Source organism: Sorex araneus, chromosome 1 (assembly GCF_027595985.1).
Source record: "Sorex araneus isolate mSorAra2 chromosome 1, mSorAra2.pri, whole genome shotgun sequence".
Classification (NCBI taxonomy): Eukaryota; Metazoa; Chordata; class Mammalia; order Eulipotyphla; family Soricidae; genus Sorex; species Sorex araneus.
In genome coordinates, this window is record NC_073302.1 from 433,314,853 (window position 1) to 433,335,591 (window position 20,739).

A 20,739-nucleotide genomic window follows, 5' to 3' on the forward strand; every position below is an offset into this window, starting at 1 on the left:
GGTGCTTCCACAGCGTCCTGGCCAGCGTCCTTTCCCCGCAGTCGTCGGGGACTGGACTCAAGACGCTGTCCTGGCGCGCGGGGTCACTCGCGGCGCTGGACCCCAGTGCTCCGAGCCAGCCGCGCGGCCCGGTGAGCTGCGAGGTCCTTTCCGAGCCTTCTTCCGAGAAGCCCGTGGGGCCCTCGGGGAAGTTAAGAAATGAAAGTGAAATCAGCTGACGGTGACATCAGTCGGCAGAAATGTACCAAAGTTCAGAGGGCTGTTTGCTCAGGAGCCAGAGCGCGTCCCGGCCCCCGAGCGCCCGCATCCCGCGGCCGCATCTCCCGCGCGCCCCGACACCCCCCGGCCGGGCAAGCAGCGGCGCCCCCCCAGCCCTTCTCGCGCCGCCCGTCTATGCGTCTTGCTGGGGCTCCTGCTCTGTAAGTACCTGCCCTGCCTGCACCGCCGCAAGCCTGCCAACCTGTTAGGCAATGCTGTTCTGAGTTCTAGCAGAGACGCCCCCGCCACCCCCAGCCCTGCTGGCTAGTGTCCTCCCCACCCCACCCCACCTTCCAAGGAAATGGTCAGGGGTCCGGGGCAGCGCTCTCCCCAGCCCCAAATCCTCATGTGAGTGCACCACTCTCCTGCCTTCGCCCCTGGTGTCCTTGGACATTTCCCCGCCCCCCCCCCAAAAATGGGGCAGGTTAAGTCAGGATGACTAGTTGGAGACCCGTGCAGGAGGGACCGTGGGGGGCTCGGTCGCCCCTCTGCAGCACGTAGTGGCTGGCAGGAGCTGCTTATCAGCAAAAGCAAAAGCTGTGGTCAGTGCGGCCGGCTGTTACTCAAAGGTAGCTGTGTAAACACTGCAACTCCCCAAATCACGCTGTCATGCAGATGTCCTGCAGACTGCGCGTCCAGGGCTAAGACTTCCTTGGGCTTCCCACACCTCCAGGGAAATTGATGGTGAGATGTTTATTCTGTTGATGTAAGTAGCATGCAAGCTGTGGTGTTTTTTTTTTTTAATCTTTTTTTTTTTATTTATTTATTTTAAATCTTTTAAAAAAATCTTTTAAGTGCCGATGATTTCCCTAGTAGCTTCCTTTGGGCTGCTTCCCTTCTAAAAAGTTTCACAAGCATTTCTGGGAGAACTTTTCTCCTTTCCTCAAGACAACGGGAGTGCGATGTTGAGTATCTTCTACCCCAGCCCAGGCTGAGAACCAGTTCAAAGGAAATTTTCCTTTCGCTTTTGTACATCTTGTATTTTGTCTATGTTTTTTCCTGTTTGTTTCTGTAGTTTATTTTATGAATTTCACTTTTTTTTTATAAATGGTGCACGTAATTCTGGAGTCATTTTAATGCAAAAAAAAAAAAAAAAACTCTTGCTCATAATGCTCCTTTCTCAGAGCCCTTCTAGGTAGATAGACTCTTACTGCCAGGTGTGGGTATTAGAGCCCATTCTCCAAAGTTTGCAGAACTGCAATTTAATCCTAGTGTGGAACATTCTTGTTGTTTCACGTTTTATTTGTTGTTGTTATTGTTGTTTGTTTGTTTGTTTTAAGCTGTAATGAACAGGATGAACAGATCACTAGGTACATTTCTGACTGCTGGGACTTAAGCACAACTAGCAGACCGTAAAAGGAAGAGTGTTAGGTTTGGATTTTTTTTGTTTGGTTGGTTTTGGTTTTTTGCTCACACTTGGAAATGCTCAGGGGTTACTCCTGGCTCTGCACTCATGAATCATTCTTTTTTTTTTTTTTTTGCTTTTGCTTTTTGGGGGGTCACACCCGGCAATGCACAGGGGTTACTCCTGCTCATGCACTCAGGAATTACTCCTGGTGGTGCTCAGGGGACCATATGGGATGCTGGGAATCAAACCCAGGTCGGCCGCATGCAAGGCAAACACCCTACCCGCTGTGCTATTGCTCCAGTCCCCATCAGGAATCATTCTTGGCACAGTGCTCGAGGAACTATATGGGATGCCAAGAATCGAACCTGGGTTAGCCGTGTGCAAAGCAAATGCCCTACCCACTGGACTATCACTCTGGCCCAAAAGAGAGTGTTTTGATGCAGTTTTAATATATATTGCCAAATCACTGTATCACTGTCATCCCATTGATCATCAATTTGCTCAAGCGGGCACCAGTAACATCTCCATTCATCCTAACCCTGAGATTTTAGCAGTCTCTCTAATTGCCAAATGGCCCCCAGAAAATGTTAAAATGTTTCACATCTGATATCGAGAACGCCAGGTTTACTGTGCTTGCTATCAGGCATTTTATTTACAGTTTGATAGGAAAACTTATGAGTTATTATTTGAAATGTGTTTGATTATATTATGAAACTCTTAAAGTGTCTGTTAATATAAAACAGTGATTTACAAGTGACGCCAGCATGGCAATGAATATAGATATGAATGCGGTGGGCATGTATACACAGAGACGATGTAGAGGTTAAGGTTAGGATAGGCAGAGCTCTGTGGACAGGGAGTTGGATGTGGACATACAGATAGATCATATGGATAAAGATACGTAGAGGAATAGAGGTAGAGATGCTATGGATTTGGGTTTTTGGGTTTTTTTGTTTGTTCTTTGCTTTTTGGGTCACACCCGGCGATGCACAGGGGTCACTCCTGACTCTGCACTCAGGAATTACCCCTGGCAGTGCTCAGGGGACCATATGGGATGCTGGGAATCGAACCCGGGTCGGCCGCATGCAAGGCAAACGCCCTACCCGCTGTGCTATCGCTCCAGCCCCAGAGATGCTATGGATTTGAACGCAGATGCCAGGTCCTGGAGATCTCATCCTAGAGCCAGGCAGCTGTGGGTATCACCGTAGTCACGCCGGGTCTTTGCCCCTATTTCTGCAGAGATCTCCTGAAACCTTCAGAATTTTCCCTCAGAACTAAGGGGGATGGAGTTGCCTTCTTGGTTTCTGGGAAGCCCGTCTCACCCATCCCTGCACTTGTGGCAATACACCCGCTCTGGGAAAGCGCCCGGGGCAGGGCTGGTGCTGGGAGAGCTACACCTGACCAGGGGCTGGAACCCTTACTCAGCCGGCGCCCCAGCCGCAGCCCCGGGGCCAGGACGAGCCAGGGTGAAGGTGAATTCAATTTCCATTGTCACCGTGCAGGCTTCAGCCAAGGGCCTTCGCCCAAGACTCCAGAGGGCCAGGACGCCGACAGAAAGGACAGAGCTGACGGGCTTGCAGGCTGCTGCAAGGCGGGGCGAGTCACGGGGCGAGTTTCCCGGAGGGAAACTTTCTCTTGGGGGAAAGTTTCTCCCTGCAGGTGGGGTTCTCAGCCTCGTTGCTCCTCTTGTGAAATGCCTCTTCGTATCTCACCGTTTTTAATTTGTCTTACATGGTGCATGATCGTTTCAGACACCAGAGTCTCTGAGTCACTTCGCCCGCGTGGTGGCTGTTGGCTGTGACCTTGCTCTTCTGTTGTGTTCTCAAGTTGTTCTTGCTGCAGCCAAGTGTGTGTTTCTAAAGCGTGCAGCCCGTGCAGATTGTTCATTCTTGGTGCTTTCCGTTTGCTCTTGACAGCTCCCGGTGTGCTTTCTTGGTCATACAGCACATACCAGTGTGGTCCTAAGTGTTTGGCACGTCCATGCCATTTTGCTCATGGGCCCAGGTGAAATGTTCTTCTAAGAAGATATAAAATGAGGCATTTTGCTTTTAGCCCGATAGCCCTGCCATTGCTTCCCTAACAGCTTCCCCCCCACCCATCCCCACCCTACCCCCGCCAGAATCTACCTTGGAGTTGAAGACCTTGATGCTTTCTGTGACTTCAGCCCGCCTTGGGGTGGCCCTGTCCAAGTGCATTCACAAAGACAGCAAATACTTTGGTGAATCTAGTCTTCAAATGCATGGATGGTGGGTTCTCTCTAGCAGCTAAGACCTGGCAGGACCTGGGCTGGAGAAAAGGCACAGGGGGGTAAGAAACCTGCCTTGCTTGCCCAGGGTGGATGCTGGCACCACTCACGGTCCCCTGAGCACCAGCAGGAGTGATCCCGAGCACAGAACCAGAAATAAGCCCTGAGAACAGCCAGGGGGCCCTCTACCCACCGCTTCCCTCCCCTCCCCCCAAAAAAGGGCTTGATTTGGTGACCCTCAGCATTCTCAGCATTTTCAACCCTGTCCCATGAGCAAAACAGTAGAGTAACAAGTTCACTCCTTTACCTCAGGGCAGATACCCAGAGGCTGGGGGGTGGGGTACGGGCCTCACACTGTGGGTTTGGCCTCTGGAGCAGCCCTGTAGAGCTGTGTTTCTCAGCCTTCCTCTGATCCCGGTGACCCTTTCCATCTTTTTCCCTTCCTGCCCTCCCCGCCCCCACACTGCCCATCTGCTGGTTTGCCTCCTGGACTGTGCCCTGGCCTCTGTGAACATAACTTTCTTTTTTCCCTCTTTCATTCTTTCTTTCTTTCTTTCTTTCTTTTCTTTTCTTTCTTTCTTTCTTTTCTTTTTTTCTTTCTTTTTTTCCTTCTTCCTTTCTTTCTTTCTTTTCTTTTTTCTTTCTTTTTTCCTTCTTCCTTTCTTTCTTTCTTTCTTTCCTTTTCTTTCTTTCCTTCTTTTCTTTCTTTTTCTTTTCTTTCTTTCTTTCTTTCCTTTTCTTTCTTTCCTTCTTTTCTTTATTTCTTTTCTTTCTTTCCTTTTCTTCCTTCCTTTCTTTTCTTTCTTTCTTTCTTTCTTTTCTTTTTTTATTTCTTTCTTTTTTTCCTTCCTTCTTTCTTTCTTTCTTTCTTTCCTTCTTTTCTTTCTTTCTTTCTTTTCTTTCTTTCCTTTTCTTTGTTTCCTTCTTTTCTTTCTTTCTTTCTTTTCTTTCTTTCCTTTTCTTCCTTCCTTTCTTTTCTTTCTTTCTTTCTTTCTTTCTTTCTTTATCTTCCTTCCTTTTCTTTTCTTTCTCTTTCTTTCTTTCTTTCTTTCTTTCTTTTTATCTCTTTTCTTTCTTCCTTCCTTCTTTTCTTTCTTTCTCTTTTTTTCTTTCTTTCTTTCTTTTTTGTGGGCACAACCATCAGGGTGCTAAAGGCTTTCTTCCAGCTCTGTGTTCAGAGATCACTCCTGGCGGCCTTTGGGGGACCATACGGGGTGCCAACAATCAAACCAGGTTGGCTGCATGCAAGGCAAACACCCTACCCACTGTACTATCTCTCCAGACCCAGGATGTGACATTCATCTGCAGAATGTGGGGGTGGGTGGGGGAGGGGCCTTAAAGAGAGTTATGAGGGCCTCCTCGTTTCACTGAGGATCCCAAATCTAAATGGTCTACTGCCCCCTTATTAGACAAAAATAAATACTCAGCCCCCCACCTCCACCCCACATATACCTCCTTATTTTATTATTTGCAAGTATATTTATTTATTGCAGAACTTTTACCAAGGGACTACAGACAACCTAAATACCTAACAAGAAATAACCGAATAAATGATAGCACACTAATAGAATACCACACAGCTATTCACAGGAGTTAAAGTCTTAGTTCTTGGTGCCTTTTATAAAGTAACCCTAGTGGGTTTTAAGTGTGTCAGGTGTGTGTCTATCACACATGCAGAAAATAAGAAAGATTTGTACCACACGATTCACATAAGCATGCATCATAAGCTCCAAGGACTCCAGACACAGGCAGATGGAAACAAAGTCACTTTGCCAAGAAACAGTACAGTGGCTGGGGTGTTTGTCTTGCATACAGCCGACCTCTGTGTGTGTGTGTGTGCGCGCGCGCACGTGTGTGTGTGTGTGTGTGCGTGTGTGTGTGCGCACGTGTGTGTGAGTGTGTGTGTGTGTGTGCGTGTGTGTGTGCGCGCGCGTGTGTGTGTGTGTGCGCGCGTGTGTGTGAGTGTGTGTGTGTGTGCGCGCGTGTGTGTGTGCGCGCGTGTGTGTGAGTGTGTGTGTGTGTGCGTGTGTGTGTGCGCGCGCGCGCGTGTGTGTGTGTGTGTGGGCGCGTGTGTGTGAGTGTGTGTGTGTGTGTGCGTGTGTGTGTGTGCGCGCGTGTGTGTGTGTGTGTGTGTGTGTCTGTAGATAGGAAGATACGTGGGCTGGAAAGATATATAATGTGTAGGGCACTTTGCCTTGTATACCTGTGACCCCAGTACCACATATGGCCCCCAAACCCTGCCAGAAGTGACCCCTGAGCACAGAGCCCCAAGTAAGCTCTGAGCACTACCGGGTGCTGCCCCCTTGCATCCGTGGGAGGAAGAGGAGTTGTTAGAGTGAGAACTCTAAGGTGGCAGAGGATGGGGGTCGGTGGAACTCTATCTTTAAGGGAACACAGAGAAAGCACCCAGTGGCACCTCAGGCTACAACTGCCCCCTGGGTTCCCAACGCCCCTGAGGGGTGAGACCACCCACTTTGGGAAACTGTGTCAGTCCCACAGGGGCCTTTGTGGGCTGATGGGCACACGTGTTGGGATCAGCGCTGGCATTGCCTCGGGCCCCCTTTGCACTCCAGCCCCACTGCCTGGAGCCTGCGGTGTGGGGGAACAAGGACAGAATGGATGTGTGCTGGGTTAGGGGGACGTGGCCCAAACCTCTCCCCCTGCTGGGCCCTCTGGTCCTTGTTCTGCTCCCCTGCAGCCTCATCTGGACCCTCTTCTGGGGCACTGGCTTGCAGACGGTTCTTCTCTCGGTGGGGTGTTTGTACCAGCAGCCCTGCACCTCCTTGGAAGGTTCTTACCCTGCCCGGCCCCGCCTCTCCCTGCCTGCAGGCCTCAAACTGAAGGGCTCCTTGGCACACCAGCCTTCCCAGGCCCCGGACTCCCCACTGCCTCCTGCCAACTTCTCGCCTCCATTCTATTGACTTTTCAAACACGATCAGTGTCTCTTAAGGAAGACATGTTTGGTATTTTGCCTTCCCAGCTAAAGAGCACTGTAACACTGTCATCCCGTTGTTCATAGATTTGCTCGAGCCGGTACCAGTAATGTCTTCATTGTGAGACTTGTTACTGTTTTTGGCATATCGAATACACCACGGGTAGCTTGCCAGGCTCTGCCATTCAGGCGGGATACTCTCGGTAGCTTGCCAGGCTCTCCGAGAGGGACGGAGGAATCAAACCCAGGTCAGCCGCATGCAAGGCAAACGTCCTACCCACTACAGAGCAAACTGAGGAAATGCTGGCACCAGCTTTGCCCTGTGGCTCATGCAAATGAGGGGGGGTGCAGTAATGAGGCCTCACAAGAAGCCCCCTGACCCCCACATGCACACAGAGGAGAGAAGGCTGGGCTTGAGAACCGAGTTTCTAATACTCATTGTCTTCCAACTCTGCTTCCTTCTGCATCCTGAGTCTCAGACACACACACACACACACACACACACACACACACACACACACACACACACAGAGTGTGGAGTCGTGCCAAGGAAAACGAGAATGATTTCCCAGGTGCAGGTATTTTCTCCCATTTCTCAGGATTTACTTTTTTTCTCTCCCTCTAGTTGTTTTTAACCTTTGTTCCCAGCCGAGTTCCTTGTAGCAAGGGCTAATAAGCAACCAAAAACTGAACAAATAGGAAATTAATGTTCACCCTTATAGATCCGAGTTTCCCAACCAGGGGGTCATAGGGCCTCACTGGAGCCCTGCAGGGTATTCAAGGGGGCTACAGGTGAAAAATCACATACATGGTTGGGGGGGCTTGGCACAAGTCTAGGGGGGCCAACTGGTAGGTCGGGAAGGGGAGGGGGGCACAGGAAGGAAACAAGGTCAGAAGGGGCTAGGAAAGGTTGAGAAACAGAAGTTTAGACAACTTATCTCAATAGGTGGATGCCGGTGACAGTACCAGACTGTACCTTCTGGTGTGATTTTGCAATCTTAATGCCGTCCCGTTTCCGTTTCTGCGGGGCCAAGTTAGTTTTTGTGGACACAGCTGAGAGGCATTGAATTGTTCGTATAAAGGTGGTTCAGGGCCAGGCCATCCACCGAGCAGCCTCACCCACGGGCTGTCCCCCCCACCCCCTCCACACACTTGGGTCACGAGGCCGAGTCCTGCTTGGAGAACAAAGAACCTGAGCTCAGTGGTTCTGCCAAAGGAAATGTGACACGTTTCCTTTTCTTCTTCCCCTTTCTTTTTGTGGGGGAGCCACACCCAGCCTGTGCGCACAGGAATCGTGAGTGTGTCCAGCCCTAGAGATTTACAGGGCTGACCACCGGGCATTCAGTCTGGCTCTCGACCTGTTTGTTGGGCTTTGTTCTGTTATTCTTATTTTTACCCCTGAGCATCATTTGTTCCTGCCGTCCCGTGGCACTCCCAACATTTCACTTGCCTCAGAATCAGAGACCCTTTCTTTCTTTTTTTTTTTCATTTTTATAATGTAGGAGTACTGCTATTTATTCAGCCATAAATTAAGCTGATTGAATTGGGCATGAACTCCACATTACTTTTTTTTATTCTAAATGTTAATTTTATTTTATTACTTTATTATTATTTCCCCCCCCTTTTTATAATTCACTGTGAGATACAACTACAAAACTTTCATGTTTGAGCTTCGGTCATACAGTCATCAAACACCCATTCCTTCACCAGTGCACATTTTCCACCACCAAAATCCCCAGTATTCCCCCCAACAACCCCGTTCCACCCCTTCCCCTGCCTGTGTGGCAAACAATTTCCCCCACGATCTCTCTCTACATTGGTTATATTCGATATTCCGACACCGGTCTCACCACCACTCAAACCTGCCAAAAAGGCAATGCTAGATGCTTTGTATTGCTTGTTGCTTGGCAGTCACACCCACAAACTGCCCCTGGCACCAAGTAATCAGAGACCCTTTCTCCCCTGAGTCCCGGTTCCTCAGGGCAGGCTCGAGCACAAGTTTTGTGCCAGGCATTGACATTTGTAGAAGTGAGCACTGTTCAGGGCCCGAGAGCTAGGACTGGGTGTGGGTAGAGTGTGGCCTTGCCAGCAACAGACTCTTAGTGGATCCCTGGCACCCCGAGATAGTCCCCAGATCCCTGAGCACAGAGTCAGGAGTAAGCCTTGAGCACTGCCACTGGGTAGGGCCCAAAACCAAAAAAAACTAACAATGACACACTTCAGTACTTGAGGCAAGAGCCATCCCCCCACACACACACACCCGCAGACAAATCCTGGATGACACGGTCTATAACGAGCAGAGCAAACGGGCATGTCCAGGGCGTGTGCCCTTCACCGAGTCCCGAGGGAGTCCATCAGCAAACACGCCTGAGCCTCCTGGAGCCCAGCCCCTCCGGTCCAACTCTGCTTCTGAGCCCCAGCACCAAGGATTCTGGTGTCTCTCTAGAATCCCACAGCGGACCAGCTGTGTAGGCCGTACCTCCCTCCCTCCTCTGAGCCTCCGGAGCAAGGATGATTAAGGATGCTGGCATGGTATGCACACCACGTGCAGGACATACGTCACCGCCTTTGATTCCTCTAACATCTGCAGCATAGCACTGCACCGTAGCACTGTCGTCCCGTTGTTCATCGATTTGCTCGAGCGGGCACCAGTGACGTCTCCATTGTGAGACTTGTTGTTACTGTGTTTGGCATATCGAATATGCCACGGGGAGCTTGCCAGGCTCTGCCGTGCGGGCCGGATACTCTCGGTAGCTTGCCGGGCTCTCCGAGAGGGGTGGAGGAATTGAACCCGGGTCGGCCACGTGCAAGGCAAACGCCCTACCCACTGTGCTATCGCTCCAGTCCTATCGCAGCATAAGTTTTTATATTATTCCCCTTTTACACATCCGCCTAAGGCCTCTGTTTTCCCCTCTGCAGAGGGAAGGGGGAATAGATTGGTTCCCATAGCCTGGTCGGGAGAACTGAATGAGACTGTGACTGCCAGGGGCTTCGCGTAGTGCTTGGCCCGGAATAAGGCTACAGATGTCAGAGTCTCTGTTTAACAAACGAATCCGTTCTCTGTCAGACTTGTTTCCTTGGGTGGAGGAGGTGCCTCCAGGTCCAGGTGGATAGTACGGGGTTTCCATCAGCATCAGCACCACATAGACTCAGCTTTGCGGGGTTTAGACCTGGAGCTCCTGAGCACTGCTGAGGATGCCCTCAGTGGCCCTGGCAGTGAAAGGCCTGAGCAGCACCACCTCCTCGGGCCCTGGCACCCGACTCTCAGCCTGGTGGGCTGAGTCTCACTGGAAGTGTCGCCTAGACACCCCCAAGGCATTGCTTGGGAGATCCCCCACCCCCACAAATAAAATTTTCTCAAGTTGAAGCAATTTGAATGAACTTCTCCCTTCCTTCTCCTTTTTCTCCTTCTCCTCTTTTCCTTCTTCTCCTCTTTCCTCTTCCTGTTTCTCCTCCTCCTCCTCTCTTTTTCTTCTCCTCTTTCCTCTTCCTATTTCTCCTCTCTTTTCCTTCTCCTCTTTCCTCTTCCTGTTTTTCCTCCTCCTCTCTTTTCCTTCTCCTCTTTCCTCTTCCTATTTCTTCTCCTCTCTTTTTCTTTTTCTCCTTCTCCTCCTCCCCTTCCTCCTTCTCGTTCTCCTCTTTCTTCTTTTATGGTCAAGAACTGTGGTTAGGGGCCGGAGCAATAGCACAGTGGGTAGGGCGTTTGCCTTGCATGCGGCCAACCCGGGTTCCATCCCCGGCATCTCATATGGTCCCCCAAGCACTGCCAAGAGTAATTCCTGAGTGCAAAGCCAGGGGTAATCCCTGAGCATCACTGGGTGTGACCCAAAAAGCAAAAAAAAGAACTGTGGTTATTTCTTTATGGCCAAGGGAAGACTAGGTGGATCCCTGGCATTCATCCTCGTGTTGGGCGTGGTGGAGTCGGAACCGGAGTTCAGAACCAGAGTTTATTAAGCCCGTATCCCGCAGACCATGCGACGGCCTCAGCACCTCCCTTCACTTCCCTCCAGGCCTACCCAGGCACTGAGCACTCGTGGTGGTGTTCCGTTTTCTCATGCAGAGTTTTTCTGGCGCCGACACTGTGTTTTATGATGTGGACGCTTCAGTCAGGCATGGGGATCTCCTGGCTGATCTCTCCCTCCGGGTCTGCCGCTCACCTGGTCCTCTTTAGAATGTCCTTAAATCATTGATGAAACAAAGGTCAGGGGAGGTAAACATGTAGATGCTGACTGACCTGGTTTTCTGGCCACCTCTTGGGCACTCCTTGCAGACTGCCGTGTCTGGTGGCAGCATAACTGCTCAGCCCAGCCCAGCTGACCTCAAGGCCAAGGTCAGCATGCTGCTGTCCCCCCCCCCCCAGAGCATTAACCTCTTGGAGCTGTAGGGGCTTAGGTGACATGTCTGAGAACAAGAGAACCTCGTACAAAACCTACACTTGGTGGGGTCAGAGCAATACTACAGAGGGGAGGACACTGGCTTTGCATATGGCCAACCTGGATTCAATCCCCAGTACCCCCTATGGTCCCCCAAATCTGCCAGGAGTGATCCTTGAGCACAGAGCCAGGAGCAAGCCCTGAGTACCATCAGATATGGCCCCAAAGCCAAGACAAACAAACAAACAAAAAAAAGACCTTTACACTTAGGATGTAAGGCTAGATGGGAAAGGGCTGACGCGATAGCACAGAGGGGAGGGTATTTGCCTTGCATGCTGCTGACCCAGGTTTGATCCCCAGCATCCCATATGGTTCCCTGAGCACCGCCAGAAGTAATTCCTGAGGGCAGAGCCAGGGGAAGGAGAAGCCCCTGAGCATTGCGGGATGTGACCCAAAAAGAAAAAAAAATAATGGGAAGCCAAGAAGCTCTTTGTATCCATCCGACATTCCTCGCCCACTCGATACCCGCCAATAGCTACATATTGTTGTGCCTTGCCGGCTGCAGGCCAAGTGGCCAGAGGTGATGCTCGCACACTTCTCTGTGGGGCCAGCTGGGATGGGTGGACTCGCACATCAGCTCGTGGTGCCTGCTCAGACTTGGGTGCTTCACACAGGTGTTTGCTGGGAGTCGCACTCTGTTGTTTATGATGCTGGTATTAATTCAGGGTCATCGTGGTGCTCACACGTATGCACCCCAGGGCGGGGAGGCACTCTCCAGGCCTCTGTGCTCATGCTGCCGGCCAGGGCACACACCCTCTCAGGTGCAGGGCTCATGCCCCTCGCTGGAAGTGGTGTGGCTGGAAGTCCCTTGTGGTGTTGGGGAGTCAAAGCAAGCAGAGCTGCCAGGATCTCATTCAGCAGACGCAGGTGGCACTGGGGATTGAATGCACAGCCTCACATTAGCCAAGCAGGGGCTTTCACCACTGGGACATCTCCCGGGTCCTAAATAGATTTGAGGGTGTAGAGGGAAGATCCTCCCAGCAGTGCTGGGGACCAACACACAGCTTGGAGGAATATGTGGTACCAGAGATTAAACATGGGCTCTCACATGCAGAGCTCCCATACTTTAGCCCTTTGAGACATCTTCCTGGTCCTCTACATGGAATTTTTGGTAGACATGTAGAGGATGGATGGATGGATGGATGGATGGATGGATGGATGGATGGATGGATGGATGGATGGATGGATGGGTGGATGGATGGATGGGTGGATGAGTGGACATATGGGTGGGTGGGTGGGTGGGTGGATGAACAGGTGTATGAGTGAATGAACAGATGGGTGAGTGCATGGGTGGGTGGATTGATGAATGGGTGAGTGGATAGGATGGATGAGTGAATGGACAGAAGGGTGAGTGGGTGGGTGGGTGGATGGATGGATGGATGGTCAAATGAATGGATGGATGGAAAAATGAATGGACCAATAGATAAATAATTCATTAAAATGAGGGGCTGGGGGGCTGGAGTGATAGCACAGCGGGTAGGGCATTTGCCTTGCACGCGGCCGACCCAGGTTCGAATCCCAGCATCCCATATGGTCCCCTGAGCACAGCCAGGGGTGATTCCTGAGTGCATGAGCCAGGAGTGACCCATGTGCATTGCTGGGTGTGACTCAAAAAGCAAAAAATAAAAAAATAAAAAAATAAAATAAAATGAGGGGCTGGAGCAATAGCACAGCAGGAAGGGCGTTTGTCTTGCACACAGCTGACCCGGGTTCGATTCCCAGCATCCCATATGGTCTCCTGAGCACCGCCAGGGGTGATTCCTGAGTGCAGAGCCAGGAGTAGCCCCTGTGCATCTCCAGGTGTGACCCAAAAAGCAAAAAAAACAAAAAACAAATAATTCATTAAAATGATGATTCAATAGAAGATGGTTAGAGAATTGATGATTATGTAATCACCAAATCACTGGCTAGATTTGACAGTGACAGCAACAGAGATATAAAAAGGCAGAGCAGGTGGACATGCCCCTAGTAGAGCATTGATTCTACTGTGGAAGTGGAGACCGAGCATCTGGCCCCTGTGAGTTAGGGACAAGGGCTCTCGAAGAAGAGTTGGACAGGATGCCAGGAGTGCAGGTTGCTGGGCACTGGTGGTGTGCGGGGGGTTGGGGGGGCACCCTGAGAATGGGAGGTCCAAGGAGGGAGGCAGGGAGAGAACCCAGGGAGCCTTCCTCCAGGCAGAGGGCCTGGCAGAAAGTCTTGGCTTGCCTAGCCTGACTGTCGGGAAAATACCAACAGTATTTTGGAGCAGGAGCTGTGGGATGGGTGGGAAAGGAGAAAGAGAGGCAGAAGGAAGGGCTGCAAGAGTCAGGCCCAGGCAGGAACCACGTGGGAGGGTCCTGCTCCTCAAGAGGCAGGGAGAAGAGCAAGTGGTTGCTGATGTTGCTGTGGAGAGAGTGTCGGTGCTACGCCAGGACGTTGGGACGAGCCTCCAGACTCTGATGATCTGGAGACGTATAGCATGCTCCCACATACCCGCCTGGTCAGACAGTAGAAGGCAGACAAAGCAGCGATCTCCCCCTCTCTTACACATCCTTAATCTGGTTTGACCTTCAAGTGTCAGTCTGAGTCTTCTCTTTGCCCTCTGTGTAACTAACCACAAGAATGTGGGGGACGTAATCTGTAGAACCTACGTGTCCAGCTCCGTATCTTCCTCTGATGTTTTAATCATTGCGACATAGCTTTGACAACATAGCTTTGACAAGACAATGTATACCCTGATGTTCTTTTGATGAATGCTTATCCTATAACTGTTTGTACTCTCGTTGGTGAGTCTTTCTCTGTGATGAAGTCATTAGGATGTAACTGATAATATATATATTCCTCTGGGAGAAACTGGCAATCTTCTGAGGGTTTCCTGCCCACATGGGACAGCCTTGCTAGCTTCCCATGGTGTATTCATATGCAAAATCCAGTAACAAGCTGGATCTCATTCCCTTGACCCTGAAGAGCCTCCAGTGTGACATCGTTAGGAGGGCCGAGTCGAGATAGACTTCTAAGATCTCAGGGAAAGGACGAAATGAGGTGTTACTGAGCCCGCCCGAGAAATCGGTGATTAACGGGATTTCGTGATCATGATAGAATAAAAGGAAGCCTCTGGCAGTCACTCTTCGCCTTGAGCCAGATAGACGCCTTGGTCCTCCGTGATCTCTACATTCCTCTGTGTGTCTTATCTTTGCGCCTCTGACTGACTGGTATATATATATATATATATATCACTTCATGCAACAGAAGAGGCTACCTTGGTCGTACACACCAGAGGCCGCCATTGTTGTAGAATTCAAGTGTTCTGGAATCCGGCCTGGTGTCCCTGGAGAAGGAACGCCACCAGAAGGAGCATTCTCTGGGCCTTCCTGTGTCTGCCCGCCAGGCACACTTGAAGGGTCTATGAAACACTGCATGAGCAAACTAAATCGCCACGGTCTTGGGCAGGAAGGACAGGGACGGGCCCTCGACTGAGCGGGCGTGTCTTCGGGCACCATCTATGACATCACTCAGGTGGGGCGTGGGGCGATGACTCAGAAGAAGCAGTAAGTTCCCAGTTGTGGAGAACATCTGGCCGCTTTTCATTTGTATGCTGCTCTTGGTTGTTCTAGAATAAGGTCGTGGGGACCTCAAATACTGGGGTAAGAGGAGAATCATCTATAAAGCCTTGATCAGAGAAGGGACCAACTAGAACCTATTTATAGGAATCCTTATTTATATAAGGAATGATCAATATACTTTTTTTTCTTTTTGGGTCATACCTGGCAATGCTCAGGGGTCACTCCTGGCTCTGCACTCGGAAATTATTCCTGGAGGTGCTCAGAGGAACCATACGGGATGCTGGGGATTAAACTTGGGTCGGCTGCATACAAGGCAAACACCTTAACTGCTGCTTATTGACCCTGGTCAGTACTTTAAAAAAAAATTAGAATTATTTATTTTTGGTTTGGAGGCTACACCCAGTGGAACTCAGGGGCTACTCCCAACTCGGTGCTCATGGGTCACTCCTGGTGATGCTCAGGTGTGAGTCCTGGGCTCTCACATGTACAGCCTGTGTACTGGCCCATTGAGTCAGGAGGGGCTTTTCACTAAAACCATTTACCAGAACTTTCCTCTTTGCTCAGATTCAAGCTCAGTAATGTTCCCTTCTTTTCATATAAAAGGGCCAGAACCCGGGGCTGGAGCAATAAGATGGGGTTTGCCTTGTACGCTGCAGACCTGAGTTTGATCCACCCACCCCCCCCCACTGGCACCTCATATGGTCCCCTGAGCCTGCCAGGAGTGATTCCTGAGCACCTGGAGTAAGCCCTGAGCACCACCAAGTGTGGCCCCAAACCCCCAAAGTAAAAATCAACAAAATTGTGAAGACTCTAACCCAGAAAAGCAACATGCCCTTCGTCCCGTTGGGCCACCGTCCATGAGTAAACGCGAGAGGTGCTTCAACAGAAATGCCCAACTCCCCACAAAACAGATTCGAGGAATTCCAGCCGGGGCCGCGGTTTCTGGGGGTTCCCCCGATTGGGATGCTGAGACCACGGGGGACAGCGTCGGCTTTGTGGGGAATCAGGCTGGGAAGGGCCGGAGTTGCGGGGGGCGGGGGGGGGGGCGGGGGGGGCGGGAATGAGGGAGGAGCTGGCGCAGAGTCAGCCCGGGGCACTTTCGCAGGGCGGGGCAGGCGCCTGGCAGGAGGCGGACCCCCTCGCACCTGCTGACCAGGTAATTCCAGGCAGCTGAGGCCAAACTCCGGTTAAGTGTTAAACCTTGGGCCGGTGTCACAGGCCAGAGCTCAAGCGGGAGCCTGAACATGCCCTTCCCGGGGGTGTGTCCGCTGGAGCGTTCGAGGAACCGCGGTCAGGCCACTGCAGTGACCTGGACTCTAAATGCCAGGGGCGGGGCGGGGGACAGTGACCTGCCACCTTCATCCGCAGGGAGCTCAGACAGACTCAGACAGACCCGGACAAACCCAAGTCAAGGGGAAAAGGCGGGAGAGAAGCCCACCAAGGAATCCAGGGCACCTCAAGGAAGAAAAAATACAGGCAGTGCTGGGGGAGGGGCGGAGGGAGGGATGGGGGGAGGGCAGGGCAGAGCGACAGGACAGCAGGAAGGGCGCCTGCCTTGCACGTGGCCCACCTGGGTTTGATCCCAAGCACTGTGTAGACTCCCCAAGCTCTCCCAGGAGTGACCCCTGAATGCAGAACCTGGAGTAAGCCCTAAACACTGCAGGGTGTGGCCCACAAACACACAAACACAGTACCGAGGGCAGCCCCCAGGGCCAGGGGCGCCTCACAATTCCCTGTCAGCTTCTCCAGTCCGGCCTCGCCCCTTCAGGGTTCTGTTCTCACTTTAGCAGACAGCTGCGGACACTGTTCACCCCAGGCAGAGTCCTGGGACTCACTGACACATTTTTTTTTAATTTATTTATTTTATTGAATCACCCTGTGGAAAGTTACAAAGCTTTCAGGCTTATGTCTCAGTTATACAATGCTCGAACACCCGTCCCTTCACCAGTGCACATATTCCACCACCAAACCCCAGTATACCCCCCACCCCCCACCCCTCACACCCCACGCTGCTATTGTTGTTGGAGTTTTTCCCAAAAAAACAGCCCTGCTGAAAAGGAAGCATTTGATAATTAGTTTTCCATTGCTGAGAATGAAGAGACATGAGGTTGCACAACCGCAATAGCGGCCGCGTGGTTTGGGAGTTCTATATTTTAGTATTTTAGCAACTAAGTCCAGGGAGATTTATGTTAGAAATTGCACCATTTCCCTTCCTGGGGCAGCATGGGGCTATGGCTTAGTTCACAGTCTAGGGACATTTCTGCGAGCAGCTGCTGGTACCAAAAGTAGTCTAGCTGGCCTCCGGATCATGGTTGATCAGCCGCAGAGCGGCCACACAAACATGTGACCACCTGGGTCGCATCTTGGTGAAGAGCCACATTTTCTTTTTTTTTTTTTTTGAGTCACACCTGGCAGTGCTCAGGGCTTACTTTTGGCTTGGAGCTCAGGAATCACTCCTGGAGAGCTCAGGGGACCCTACGGGATGCCAGGAATCAAACCCGGGTCAGAGCATGCAAGGCAAGCACCCACCCTACCCACTGTACTCTCTCTCTCCAGCCCCAGCACATCTTTCTTCTTATCCCTGTCTGTCTTCTCCCAGTCCTCAGTGGGATGGGAGTTAGGAGGAAGGCTTTGGAGGGGAGGGGAGGGGAGGGTCAAGGGAGAGCGGGACTAGCTCCCTTCTCCACTCCCCCAGAGTAGGACACAATAGAGAAGATGACCGCGTCCAGCTGGGCCCCAGGAAACGGACCACTGGCTCTCCCAGGGTCTCCGGGCACTGGGAGAAATCAACGCCCAGCTCCGTAGAGCAGCTAGAAAGTACCAAGACACCACCTCCCTCCCTCCCTCTCTGTTGGCATCCTGTTTCCTCACATTATCTTGTTCCTCCCCAGCTGGTCCCTTTGTGTTCATGCAGAAGGAATGGAGGAGGGGTGGGGGGTGGCCAGGTGTTCCAAGGAACCAGCCAATCATCACTGAAGAAAAGGTGGGGCTTCTCCTAGGGGTACCCCGTCCCCTTTGTCACACTGATCTCTGGGGCTATGTGTGTGTGTGTGTGTCGGGGTGATGGCAGCTTCTCACCACCCTGAAGCACCCACTCAGTGTCCAGGCTTCAACTGGCCTTCCCGGCTGGGTGCCCAGGACCTGTGGATCTCCCCGAGGTCGGCGGTGCTGGGTTCCAGCGGCTCAGGATAGATCTCTATACAAGGCTGGAACGCTGACAAATCCACAAGTACTAGATGTGAAGTCGGTGGGTCCCCACAGGTGGCTTATGTGAGGCAGGGAGGAGAGACGGTCACTTCCTCCCAATCTGCCGCTGTGGCTTGGAAGGCCAGGACTGACCAGGTCTGTGATGAGCCCCTGAGGGCCAGAGCCCTTGCCAGCACCACCCGGTGGCCGCCAAGCCACACCTCACGTCTCCACACGGGATTTGATCCCCACCACAAGATTTCTCAGAGAACCGTGGGCTCAGGCTGGAGTGAGGAATTGCTCTTTGCAGGAAAGGAAAGTCAGTCCTCGGCCTCCGCCAGGGTTTCCAGGGCCTCTGTCCTGTCTCAGAAAAGAATTTCAGGAGTAGACAGAGCAGTGAAGTAAACAGATTTTATTTGGATGCTTTTAGAAAGGGGGAGGGAGAGAAAGTGAGAGAGAGTAACGCGCTCAAGGGAGAACGCGGGCTGCTCCCAAGGTGGAAAGGGGAGCTGGAGCGATAGTACCCGGGTTCGATCCCGGGCATCCCATATAGCCCTCTGAGCACCACCAGGAGTAATTCCTGAGTGCAGAGCCAGGAGTAACCCCTGAGCATCGCCGGGTGTCACCCAAAAAGCAAAAAAAAGAAAAAAGAAAATTAAGGTGTTTCTAACAGTATAGGGGTGGCATGAAAGTTTATTTAAAAAAATTTTTTTTAAGGATCAATTCCAGGATTTCCATAATGAATGTATATGTGGGGCGGTGTGTGTGTGTGTGTGTGTGTGTGTGTGTGTGTGTGTGTGTGTGTGTGTGTGTGTTTGGTGGGGGAATGTAGACATTTGCTGTCGGGAAAGGGGCCTGTCAGAGGCCTCTCACTCTGGTCCCCTGAGTTCCCAGCTCAACGCTCGGCCCCTGAGCTGTGTTCTGATGGGCGTGTGGGCTGAAACCCTCAGGTGGGTGGTCCCCCCTCCTCCCGGGGTCCTGCCCCCTCCCCACCTTCTCCCTCAAGCCTCACGCCCACCTGGGGGGGAGGCCCCTCACAGAAGCTTCCAGCGTCCACGCTGCCGGAAACTGGCCCCTGGGCAGCTGGTGGAGCTTTTCCCTATGCTAGAGGAACCCGTTCCAATTCCACGGGGCCCCGCGAGGCCGACTCACACGTCTCCACAGGGTCTGGGCTAGCGGGTCCTTCCCGGTCCTTCGCCCCCACCACCCCCCACCCCCGGCCTCTTCCCGCTCTGGACCTCACGGTGCCTCTCCTTGCAGCTCCCTGCGCCGGCGGGAGACCATGGCCATCCGCCAGCTCCGGCGCGGCCACCACCTGCTGTTCGTGGCCATCCTGGCGCTGGCCTTGGTGGTCATCTTCCTGCTGTTCTACGCGCTGCTCTGGCAGGCCGGCAACCTCACGGACCTGCCCAGCCTGAGGATCGGCTTCTACAACTTCTGCCTGTGGAACGAGCAGGCCGACTCCCTGCAGTGCTTCCAGTTCCCTGAGCTGGAGGCCCTGGGCGTGCCCCGCCTGGGCCTGGGCCTGGCCCGCCTGGGCGTCTACGGGGCCCTGGTGCTCACCCTCTTCGTCCCCCTGCCGCTGCTGCTGGCCTGGTGCCACCGGAACGAGGGCGAGTGGCAGCTGGCCGTGGGCTTCCTGACCGTGGCCTCGGTGCTGCTGGCCAGCGGCCTGGGTCTCTTCTTCACCTGCGTGTGGCGCTGGGTGCAGCTGTCCCTCCTGGGCCCCGGCTTCCTGGCGCTGGGCCTCGCCCAGGCCTTCCTCCTCCTCCTGCTGATGGCCACGGTCACCTTCCTGCCCAGGGCGGAGAAAGGCCACAGGCCGCTGGAGAGCTGCTAGCCCCGACTAAAGGCTCGTCTGGCTACCAGGGCTCCGCCTGAACTCTACTTGGAGAAGGCGCCGGAGGATGGGCCTCCCCACCCCCCCCCGAGGTGGGACACCTTCCCAGTCCCGCTCCCCCACCTCGTTTTAGACCCTGGGGGACCCTCCAGAAGGGGCGCTGGGGGGGCCAGGAGTCTGAGCCCTGGAGAGTCTGTTGCTGGGACCAGCCATCCTGGGAGCACGAAACTTGGTGTCAGGGGATTTTCCCATCTGAGCTCACGTCTAAGCAAGTTCATCTCGGCACAGCGAGGGGGGAGGAGCCCCCGCCATACCCCCAGCTCTGGCGGCACAACAAGGGACCTCGTGAGAGCATCCCAGAGTCCTCCACATTGGTGGGGACGAGGTGGGCTCTGTGTGTGTGTGTGTGTGTGTGTGACAAACCCTGATTCCCACACACCACCACGGCCAGAGACCCAGGAAAGGCTCCAGGAAGCGGAAACCTGAGCGTGTGGGCATGGACAGAGAGACACGGGGGGTGGGACTCTAAAACGCCAGCCACACCCCCTTGGGAAATGCCGACCCTCTGTACACACACACACACACACACACACACACACACACCACGCCCAGCCAGGTTGGGAGAGGAAGGGGACCAGGATGCGATGGCTTGGCCCGCAGGGGGGCGCGGGGGAGGCCACACTGACCACATTGGCCCTGGGGGGACTTGGAGGAAGATTGTACTTGCTGGCTCCTGTGGACAGGATGACCACCCGCACGCCCAGGAGTGGCTGCCCGGGTCCCCGTGTGTCAGAGGCACAGCTGAGCGCAGTGTGACCTCACGTCCCCGGCCTCCCCTCAGGCCTCCTGTCCCACCTCCAAGTCACAGTTGTCGCCTCGGGACCCCGTGGGACACCCCAGATGAGCGGATCTCCTCATGGTGGAAAGTACTTTTAGTTCGGCGAGTGGAGGGGTG

At 52.9% G+C, this 20,739-nt stretch overlaps 1 protein-coding gene across 2 annotated transcripts; it reads left to right on the forward strand.

Moving 5' to 3' along the window:
- Positions 1–264: 264 nt before the first annotated feature.
- On the forward strand, positions 265–20,621 carry TMEM140 (transmembrane protein 140). 2 transcript variants are annotated; one of them, XM_055143773.1, is made up of 2 exons: positions 265–419; positions 19,205–20,621. In XM_055143773.1, exons 1-2 carry the CDS (start codon positions 394–396, stop codon positions 19,782–19,784), a joined length of 606 nt encoding a protein of 201 aa, XP_054999748.1. In that variant the 5' UTR covers positions 265–393; the 3' UTR covers positions 19,785–20,621. The 2 variants fall into 2 exon arrangements, with proteins under 2 accessions (XP_054999748.1, XP_054999753.1); XM_055143778.1 differs by lacking the exon at positions 265–419 and adding an exon at positions 917–964.
- The last annotated feature ends 118 nt before the right edge of the window (positions 20,622–20,739 follow it).

Coding starts and splice junctions, on each gene's coding strand:
- TMEM140 (XM_055143773.1), top strand. CDS start 394: ATGCGTCTTGCTGGGGCTCCTGCTCT. Junction 420..19,204: donor CTTGCTGGGGCTCCTGCTCT/GTAAGTACCTGC, acceptor CTCTCCTTGCAG/CTCCCTGCGCCGGCGGGAGA.